Consider the following 11,303-nt stretch of genomic DNA (forward strand, 5'->3'; position numbering starts at 1 on the left):
GAGAGGCTCTGGTCGAAACTGATGCGAAAGAAAAGACTTTATCACTCTGTCTGCCTGCAGGAGGACTGTGGTTGTTTCTGGGAAAACAGACACCAGATACTCAGACCATCACCATCGCTCCCCCAGTAATGCCACCAACTCTATCCAACACCTTGGGATGTCTAGTTTAGCTCACTGCAAAGGAGAATAGCAGGGGAAGGTTTTTAAAGAATTAGAGGACTTGTTTATGCACACAAAAATAAACTGGATGTCAGGGATTTCTCTCAACCAATAAATTCTCAAATTAATCAATTACTATGAATGCTGGAAATTGACCTTTACTTTTAGATACTTTTTTCCCTCCACCTGAATTCTGAAATTCACACAAAAATAAACTGAGTTACTTAGGCACGACCCAAGTCTATGGGTACCTTGATACATGTCACAGCACCTTCACCACAGAAGCTGCAAAGATAAATTCCAGTAACACAGAACTTTAAAATTCAATTCATTTAACATTAGGAAATGTCTCAGTACGAGACCAGTTGCTACAAAATGCACTACAGAAAGTTTTCCAAACACGGAAATAAGAAAAAAAACCAACCAAACAAAAACCACCAAACAAACCCTTGTTTTCAACTGTTACAGAAGCTGGCTTTATAAAGAAATGTCCTGTACCAAGTCTCCTACACACTTCAAATAAAGTTCTTCATGTCTAACCATGTGAAAGAATTAAAAACCTGTGTTAGTGAAAACTAAAATTTCATATATCTAGCTAAACAGAAAAACTTTTATGGAGTGACTTGCCTTTACACAAGGGGAGATGTATACATGGAGATCTGAATGCCTTTGGGTATTAAAGCAATATAAAAATAGTTTCCATTTTCTAATGCAGGCATCTATTTACAGGAATAAAACTGGATAAAGGGTTTTTTGGTTTAACTTCAAGAAAAAAATACATGAATTGTCATGGAATGGACATAATATACTGTAAGATAGTTTTCTGGCATTTCACTGAAATGGAAGTAATGTGGAGGGTAACTTCATGTAAAGCCAGGAACTAGAACAAGGAAACAAATTATTTTTTCAATGCCTGAAAGTCAACTCAATGTCCTGTTCCTCTACAGTAAACTTTACCAGAACAGTCAGAGCAGCAGAAACACTATAAAACTGGGTTTGACAAGTTGCTTTAAGAAGATCTTTTCCATATCCAACATTCATAGCAGCAAGACACAAACAACATCAGATTTTCTCATTCATATTATTTACTTCAAACCAATCTGACTCTTCAAGTTAGAAGTGTGGCATTAGCAGCAAAGGAAACAGAGAAGAGCAGTTAATTGTATTGCAATTTCAGTGCAATAAAATCTGTGGTTCCAAATTCAGCAACCATGTATGGAATTCCTTAACACATGCATCTAAGTGTTGTGAGGCAAAGACTACCAAACGAATGTGTACCATCCCACAAAACCAATAAATGAGCTAAATTAAAGACATTTACACTTACATATGGGAGAACCAACAGCCATCAGTGTTCAACACTCCATGAATGCAAAAATACATGGCAGAGGTCAAAAAATAAAATGAATTATTTTTAGCTGTTTCTCTTTCTCCCAAATAGCTCTTCAATTCCTCAAATAAATTATAAGTGACAAAAAAACAGTTGGAAGAGTGATAGGAGAAGTATTTGGAGCCTGAAAGTTCTTCACCACTCACTCATCCTGAGTGAAGCAAGTACAAGGACTACCATTTGACTTCAGTGGAAAGCACTTTGGCTGACACTCTCATACATTCTCATCATAAAACCGGAAGCAATCAACACTGAAAGAACTAAACACACACCTTGAACACCTCAGAGAAGAAACCAGAGCCAATTTTCTCACATGTGAAGTCATCAAGACGAGTAAGTCTGGAAAAGGCACTTATCAGGGCTCTGTATGAAGAGGTACAAACTCTTCCCATCTGGGATGCAGTCCCTTCTCCAGCGCCACCATCAAAGTCTTCAGCGCGCTCCAGGCGTGGTGGAAATCCTGCTATTGAGTTCCGCTTACTTCGGTCCATCTTGAAAACAAGACTTTATTTCACTCCAGGAGGACTTCTCACATCTTAGGCAATTTGCTGTCTTCTCTACTCTTGTGGGATCCTAAAATACAAGAAATTGAGATTGCCATTATTGTGAAGATACCTAGTAAGTTTGATAGGATTCCAACACCCAGCTTACACCAGTTTAAGAGAATAAGAAAAGAAAGAAGATATCCAAGCAGTGGCACAAAAAATAAAGAAATAAAACAAACCACCACACAACATCAACAGTAAAGACAACAATCTAATGAACTTTTCCTTTAGATTAATGGAAATACCCTATGCTCTGGCTATTCTGAAACAAATAGGCTTGGAACTCAAAATTTAGCTGGTAACAAACAACTCTCATTCCCTTCCTGTCAAACCCATTCTTTTTTTTACTTAAGTTCTGGTTGCTAAAGCAAGCAACCAAGCAGGAGGAAACCCACAAAATGTAACAGTCTATTCTACTTCAGTTGCAGTTGGTGGCCAGCAAGAAACAATTTCACTTTCGTGAGTGAACAAAGGATCCCCAATTATTAAAAAAAAATAGATCAACTTTCAATTGACATAAGGAAAGTTATTAGCTTGAAGTATCAAAACCTTGTTTTTAAAGCTTCCCCTTATAAGTATTCCAAGACCAATTCCTTACCTGTTAGGAACACAAGTTTATATCCACTGAACACATAGCCCCAAAATTTATAAAAACACCTACAATCCTGCTACAAAAATAAAGTATTCTTATAACAATCTGCCAGACAAATTTTCCCCACAAAGCCACTTTTCAAAACTATATTAATTTCAGTTCAACTGAAAACACAGGAAACAAGCTACATTTGCCAAGTAGGAGAAAAAGGGGGAAAAAGGGAGGGGGACCAACAATTTTTTTTCTTTTTAAGAGGATGATGAAGTAATCAGGATGACTCTGGAGCCCATCAAATTCAGCTTGGACTGGCAAACTTGACAGGTGGCCTGCTTTTATTTTTTCTTTAAACCTTAGCCTTAGGAGGTTATTCATCTTTTCCAAACTTCACTGTTCATTTACAGCACTTTGTTGAGCACCTACAAAGCCTGAACAAAGTGAACAGTCACAAAGAGGATACATTTCTTTTTTTTTTTTTTTCTCCCCTGAGGGTGAATGAAAAGCTAGAGGGAGGGGAAGGAAACAATAATTTTTTTAAAAGGTGGGCAAAATAACCACAGAGCAGGCAATTACACTTCTATTTACAAAGATGTACAGAACCTGAACAATACACTAATTTTGAAAAGCATCTCAAAACCAGAGGCACACCAGCTGTCCTCTGAAAATACAGCAGTGCTGCTAATATCCATGTTTTGTATGCAGTGTATCTTTTAGAGATGCTCTGTGCCAACACATCAGGCAAACACATAGTCCTTCCCTGCTTTCAGAAATAAGCTCTGTTGAACTGTCTGGAATTAATTTGAGGTTGTCCACTCCAAAAAAGAAGGGTGTTTATTTCAAACATCTTAACACCTCTCTAAATGGATGCCAGTGGGTATAAGAGACTCTTACCGAGGCCTGATTATGAAAATTTAATCTCTATCAAATCCCACATCATGGTTTTCCTACAGAATTTTGTATGCAAACTCCCATATGCCTGATCTTACTGTACTTTTCAGATGATGGTGGCCAACTGCCACACAGGAGATCAGGATCCAGTTTCTGATCACGTATTCTTGACTCAGGAGCCTTGAGGGTCTGGAAAAGGCACAGAAGCACCACAGGAAGATAAAGCCCATTACATGTCCTCAATGGAGAAAAATAGCCCAGAGAACTTCTTCAGCTACAGAAAAGATGCCTTGGAATTTCCAAGGCCCACTTAAATAATTCCTTTTGATCTGAAAAAGACAGGCTATCTTTTGGTTACTTTTCAAGGAGATACAGAAAGAACTGTCTATGGAAGGAGGACAGACAGAGGAAACCATGGTATTAACAATTTGTTTTTTGGATCAGGAGATGTTATTTTTGAAGACTGACCAGAAAACCTACTGTAACTGAAGAAACAACTTTTTAGAACTTATTTCCATCAGAGTAGCACCCACATGCATCAGACACTTCCCTTGGAAGGAGGAGAGCATTTGCCCCTGGAAGTGCACAACCTGACAATCCAGTATCACAGGATACCATAGGATCACCACTCCACAGAAAGTGGAGCTTGCAGAACCCCCCAATAAATCAGTGAAACAACACATCCACACTGAAACCCAGCAAACTAAAGACCAAAAGTTCTCAGGCAAAGCAAGATTAAAAAATGAAAAAACAAAATAGGAAAGACTGCTGTTGTTTTAACTAGAGGAAGATACCAAGTTAGATAAGCAATATTAAACACAAGGAAAAGCCTAACTCTCTTAACTATCCAGATGCCATTAACAAAAGATGGCCTCAACACAGTTTCCACATCTATTTAATAAAGCAAAAAATCTTCCTCACACATATACACATCCTTTTGATTGAAATCACATGGTGAACTTTGCAAAACTCTATACAAATTCCACAATGAAAGAAGAGATTCTATGTACTTCACACAAAATAAACCCCAAAAGGTTTTGCCATCTGGATTCCCAAGTAAACCATTCCTTCATTTTTGCCTGCTAGAGTTTACCTTTCCAGACAGCTACACAAAATCCTTGGAAATTATTAGGATACAGCTCCATTATCTTGCCCAGGATTGCATACACAGAATCAGAGGAAAATTTCAAGTGGGCATAATTCCAAGTGGGTCTCCTGTCATTTTGGCCAATTACACTAATGATCACATTCTCAATGAAATCAACCAAGGTTTAATTGACTGTCAAGTCAGTCTGAGGTACTTTAATTTACTACCTTGTATGGTTAATTAAAGTGCACTGAACAGAATCCAAGACTATCCTGCAAATCCTGTAACCAACGAAAAGGTTGTTGGGTGGTTTTTTTCATATTAAGGTTCAGTTTAAAAATTTTTCTGACACCCTTGCGTAAGAAAAATGCACCCCACTCTGCCAAGACCAAAATAATTCTGAAATTCACCTCTCAAAATGCACATCTGCCCCATTCAGCCATTTCTTACATTTCTAAAAAGCACAATTTCAGAATGTTTCATGCCCTACCACATTTTAATTTTTTGGCTTACCAAAAAACACCTTGAAGAAAAAAAAATCCATATTAATATTATATTAAGATCAGTTTCTTCACTGCATGACTGCATTAATTTTTTAATTGTAGAAATTACTATAAATACAACTATCAGCATTAATTTGGTTAATTAGAGACTTACCTTTCAAAACCAGTGCCTGAGCCTGCAATTATTTAAAGATGGAAACCCCACAACAGCACATCAAGTTATACCCTAAACATCAGTGTCAAACTAACAGGTGGCATATATTAGCCAGTAATTAACATTTTATACTTCACAGATACAAAAATGGGTAAGGCTCCTCAACTTCAGCAGCATCCCTTTAATACCCCAGAGTATAAAACAAGATCCTTCCAAAAAACATTTCAACTCATTACTAAGAGGTTTTCTGTCCCCAGTATCTTTATAAATACGTGCATATTTGCACTCAAATGTCAAACTCACAGTTTCCTAAAAGATGGCTCTAATAACAACAACCATTTTTAGATACACACACAGTCGCTAGGCATTCAGCCTGGAAAGCAATAAATCTGGTGGATGCATGTTACTAATTTGAAAAGGTTTTCTGAAGAACAAGACGCCAAAGCTTTGACAAAAGTCATTTGCCAAGAGTTAACTATTTAAACTTGTAGACTGATGAAGCTCCAACGGCCAGCACTACAAAAACATAAAGGAATTAAAGGAATTATGCTGGCAAGTGTCACTCAACAAAATAACTTGAGGGGGAAGAAGACTTCACTGTAGTACTGTGCAAATTTCAGAAGGATTTCAAAGAAATGTAAGGAACAAAATTTTCCAAAGACTGAATTGACTGAGGTCCTTAGCCTGGAGGAAAAAAAAAATAAAAACAAGGAAAAAAGACTTAAAAATTAAACACAAGAATTTAAACTCAACAATTTTCTTCTCAGTTGCTGCCACCTGCTTCCCTAGCAGAGGATCCATAACTTAGCTTCTTGTCCTTGAGAGGAAGACAATATGAAATATTTACAGATGAGGTAGCTACAAATACCAGAGCTTGGGCTATGTTTGGCCCAGCTCATCCTAAACTTGAAGTCTTTTTTGACTACTTTATGGGACAAGTCTTTAGGTTTAGTTTATAGTCTTAGTTACAACACTGCATTTGAACATGAAAATCCCAATATTTTCTATTCTCACTTACATAACATTTTGCTTTCATTTCATCTCCCCTGTACAGAATAATTCGCAGTTCTAGCAAGTACTGTCATAGCACAACCTTCCTGCAAATTAGGACTGACATTCCTCAGAAGAGACCTGCATTAGCCCTACTACACCACTCCAGAAACTGGAAGTCTGCTGAACTGCATCATGGTTTTATAATGCAAACAAACCTCCACGAGAGGCTAAGCTGAAACAAACAGTTCATTTATTTTGTGACTGTAGCCAAGTTTAAAATGAGTAAGAGAGACCAGCTATTACTGCAGAGCTCAGGATCCAGGGCCAAGGTTGTAGGTTTAAAAATATTTTCATCATGCATAGGCATAAATTCTAGCACATATTTAGAAGGCAAATGTAACTGAGGGAGAATATTAAAAACTTACAAACAGAAAACCGCTTGATCCTTATGCCCACAGTGTAATTGCCAGCATTTTCTAGGGTCCAGCTACAATACAAGGGACCTTGCAACAATCCATTCCTCCCCTAGCCTGGTTTCAGTCACTCCAATCCACAGTGCAGACAGGCTCTAGCCTAGTTACAGAGCATCGTTAGAGTTAAATAACCACTCAAGTAGATCATGTGCAAGACACAGCTGCTGCTTTAAATGGATAATTTTAATACATTGTGTTTGCTTAACAAAACAGAGCTCAGTAGAGACACTGAGAAGCTGTTCATGCCTTCCAGGTGTCAGCAGGCTGACATTTGCTGAGTTCTTAACAAAAAGAAAGGGAATCAAAGCCTTCTAATACCAACAGGTATTGTAACATCTCAATCTAGGAATTTCCTCCCCAGTCTCTCCACTGGGTTTTGGATGAGGGCTGACAGCTCTATTAGCATTGGGGGTTTCACATGAGACTGGAAGCAACTTTTGTTGTTTCAATGCAGCCAGTGAGACAATCCGGCACAGCAAAGCAAAGGAAAGAGAACATGAATGCCTGAAAGAGGAATGAAGGCAAAGTAAACAGGCTGAATTTCATACCTGACTGACATCTCTTGGACACAATCTTATATTTATGCACAAGGCAGTCAATATTTGTATTTTCCAGCTAAAAGTATCATCTCAACAAATATTTAAGACACATTCTGTAGTGTACCCTTACTAAGCACAAGCCTGTGTTACTGGTTTCACCTTACAGTGAAATACCAAGTACCTTGTTTACTGCAGGTAGCAGCTGCACAAACGGAACAGTAACACAATCTTCACTAATTTATGAATTTTTGAAGTGAGAACAGGGCTTCCCAAATACATTGTTCTTAAGGCACTGCAGACACTGAAGTCTGCTGGTATTTACAAATCAGTCTGAAGCTCCCTGTACAATGGAAAATGCCTAACTCATAGTTTGAGAGCCATGGACCTGGAGTGTACAAGGTCATCCTTCAAAAGCAAAGTTATCTCAACCAACCCCACTCCTGGCTGCGAAAGCTGTTACATTTCTCCAATGCAACCAACAGGACATTCACTCCAGAAAGTGGCTTAGCCACTACCAGCAATGTGTTCAACTTAACAAAAAGTGACAGGATCATATGAAAAGAAGCTTACAATCTAAGTCAGAAAGAAGACTTGGCAACAGACAACAGATGGAGCCAGTGTGATACAGTTGCTGATTATTAGATGGACTTACTGATGAATACACCACTCCAAATGAATATATTAGTGAACTAACAAGCAAGAAAAGGGCTTTAAGAAAAAATTATTAACATTGACCTTTTTTTGATCTTGCCTAGCAGAGCTCTTATTTTTGTGCCAGTTTGCAAGATGCCACTCTGCAAGGACACAATAAAGAGCTTTGCCATTGTGCAAATGCATGGTTGTCTGCTACAGGAAGAATACAGAAAAGGAACCTATGATGCAAGTGAACCACAAGCTTCATTCTTTTCTGCAGCAGACACAGAAGCAACAGTCCCCTCCTTTAACCCTGTATTTCTTTCATGAGTCTGTGAAACCATTCGCATAAAGGATTACAATGGCAAAAGCAAATATCTGGAATTAGAGGGTGTAACTAGGTTAAAGGAGGCCTGTGCCACCAGAGCTGCTCTTTTGAACTAACTGTGTCCTTCCACAGTCACAAAAATATTAAGAACTGAAGCAAGGATTGCACTGTAGGCCCTAATTTGTGCTCGGCCCCACTGCCAGCTGTTCATCCTAATGAAAAGCCACAAAATAAATCAAAGCAAAAAACAGGAGAGCAAACACTTGCCACAAGGTATAGCGAACACACCTCTGCCTTCAGTTTAAACTACTCGTTTTGCATGAAAGGTTTTACACAAACCAAAACGGACAATGGAATTACTCAGCCATGTCTACAGCTGAACACTGCAAGAATCAGAAAATGACATTTTTATTGGCATGCAACAATAATTTCCAAGGATGATGACTAAATGGAAAGGTTTATGACTAGTCCACAAGGCATGTCAGAGTTTCTCATAAAAATTCTTATCTTAGGTTGCAAATTCCACTGCCTAATTAAGTCCATGGAACTGTAAGTCTGTGGATTTTGCAGACAATAAAATATGCTAGAACTCTGATCTCTATTAAAAAAAAAAAAAAATCAGTTGAAGCACAAAGGCTTCTCATAAACTAGCCCAAATGTTAGCTGTTTCTTTTTTTAGATGAGCAAATAGAAAGGTTTAAATAAAATTCAACTTAGTAGTCTTCAAATTCAATTCATTACTCTTGAAGTTGTAGCTTTCAACTATTACAGCACCGCTTACAGGAAAACCTAAGTGGAAAGTCCCCCGCACTTGAAGCGAAAACCCTTCCGACCCTCCAAGGAATACAACATTAAGAGTGACCACGTACATTTATATAGCACATCTCACCTGAAGGCCATAAAGCAAGCATATATGCACATACACTTAAACACTCGAGCCTGTCATTAACGCGTGATTCACGTATTCTTACAGGGTAGCACTTAAACAGCAAAACCTGAGCCGAGCCCCCACACCTCTTGGCAAAGCGAACATTTCCAAGGCAATCCTGGCCGGGCGCAGATCCGCGCCGGGCGCTCCCAGACCCTTGCCCCTGGAGCAGAGCGCGGCTTTCCCGCAGCGCCCGCCACCCCTCACCTGCCGCCGCCGGGGCGGACACGGCCCCTCCGCGCACCTGCTCCCGGGAACGCCCCGCTCACCTCACCGCAGGGAGACCCCTCCGCTAGCAGAGAGCCCCTTCCCCAGAGCGGCCCCGCTCCCCGCTGCCGACCCGCCCGGACCTGCCCCGCGCCGGCCGTTACCTGAGCGGCGGCGCCTGCAGGGCCCGCGGGCGGCGCGGGCTTTCATGGCCGCATCTCCCACCCGCGGCCCCTCAGCACCCCAGCGCGGGTCCGCCCCGCCGCTGCGGCCGGCGCGGGGGCCCCATGTGAGGCGGGAGCCCGGCTGCGGGACCCGGGGCCGCGACCGCCGGCTCCGGCTCCGCCTCCTCCTCCTCCTCCTCCCCCCCCTCACGACCGCCACCGCCCACAGCGCCGGGAGCGGGACCCGCCCCTCCCCAGCAGCTAATCGGCGCCAGGCGCAGCGTGATGGACAGCGCCTCTCGGCCAATGGAGAAAGGGAACCGGGCGGAGGGATTCGCAGGTAGTCCACGTGAGTGCCCCTTTCCAATTGGTCGTGGGCCGCTTGAGCGACAGACAGTCTGACCAATCATAGGAGCGACAACAACTCCCGGGAGACACGCGGGAGGCAGCGGCAGGAAAGAGAGGGGGCGTTGCTAGGGGCGCCTCGCTCTCATTGGTCAGTCCCTGAGGGCGGGTTATAAATAAGAGAATTAGCCAGTAGGAGAGCGGGATGGGCGGTGATGGACGGGCAGCACAGCCAATCATCGCATGTTTATAGCGGCTGTGGCTGAAGCTGTCAGCGGGGCGGGTGCTCGGATGTCCCGAACTCGCGGCCGATCCCGATCCCGATCCCGATCCCGATCCCGGTCCCGGTCCCGATCCCGATCCCGATCCCGATCCCGGTCCCGGTCCCGGTCCCGGTCCCGGTCCCGGTCCCGATCCCGATCCCGATCCCGGTCCCGGTCCCCACCCCACCCCATCCCTGACCCCTTCGCACGCGGCCCTCGGTGACCGCAGCTGGGCTCCGTGACTGTAACCGTGCTGTTATTGCCTAATTACCCGTCCCCTGCTCTGTTTCCCATAGGATTCATCTCTTTCTCTGGTCTCCTCCTCTCTCAAGGACTTGAAACTTCAGCGTTTACTCTTCCCGTTTTTCCCAGCTGCCTGCACCCCGCTCCTGGTGTCGGTCACACGGCTCGGCCCTCCTGGTCCCTGCCTGGAGCCTGCTTAATCCAGCTCAGATATTCTGAGGGTTCGGCTGCCAAGATGAAATAAGCCTGGGGTTTTTCACATACAAACGGTTATTTTTCAAATTATCACTTATCCTATCCACATGTAGGCAGCCTGTAACAGGTATGGAAAAAGATACCTTTCTTCCTGCTGCGACGCACTGCTAGATTCCAAGTATCCATTCCAAGCACGGCAGGACTAGAACATCTCATTAAACAGTTGTGAGGGGGGTTTGGTTTTGTTTTACACTGGCGAGAGGCTGATTTTTTCCCTGACCTCATCTTTGGCAAAGGCTGAGCTATTTTTACTGAAGCTCTTCAACAAACAAAGTTCATATACTGTACAGTCTTGGATACAATAACCAAATCCCAAACAGTCAAAAACCAGAGGAGTTGTAACTAAAAAGGGTCTTGGACAAGAATGTGTCGCTCAGCTTTGCCATACCATATTTGTAATACGTTTTCTCATTATCATTAGTCATTAATTGTATATCTAGTGTTGTCAGCATGATCCAAAATGTGCTTGAGGGAGTTCAATGCTGGAAATATTAGCACCAGCTCTAAATACTGCACAGAGACTTATTCTTACAGTTGGATTAAAATCTCTCTACTCTGCAATGTCGATTAAATTTAGTCTCAGAATTTCAATCGAGTCTACAGTGAAACTTTCTCTG

At 41.9% G+C, this 11,303-nt stretch overlaps 1 protein-coding gene across 2 annotated transcripts in view; it reads right to left on the bottom strand.

Moving 5' to 3' along the window:
• TESK2 (testis associated actin remodelling kinase 2) overlaps positions 1 to 9,749 on the bottom strand; it is an 80,012-nt gene extending 70,263 nt beyond the window's left edge. Inside the window, exons 1-2 of one of the 2 annotated variants that reach the window (XM_069023271.1) lie at positions 9,581 to 9,749; positions 1,822 to 2,122 (exon numbers count right to left, since the gene is read on the bottom strand). In XM_069023271.1, coding sequence (XP_068879372.1) covers positions 1,822 to 2,040 — 219 coding nt within the window. In that variant the 5' untranslated portion in view covers positions 2,041 to 2,122; positions 9,581 to 9,749. Of the gene's footprint in view, positions 1 to 1,821; positions 2,123 to 6,733; positions 6,864 to 9,580 lie in introns of those variants that run through there. The other variant, XM_069023272.1, reaches the window with a different exon arrangement.
• Positions 9,750 to 11,303: the final 1,554 nt, after the last annotated feature.

Source organism: Aphelocoma coerulescens, chromosome 8 (genome assembly GCF_041296385.1).
Source record: "Aphelocoma coerulescens isolate FSJ_1873_10779 chromosome 8, UR_Acoe_1.0, whole genome shotgun sequence".
Lineage (NCBI taxonomy): Eukaryota > Metazoa > Chordata > Aves > Passeriformes > Corvidae > Aphelocoma > Aphelocoma coerulescens.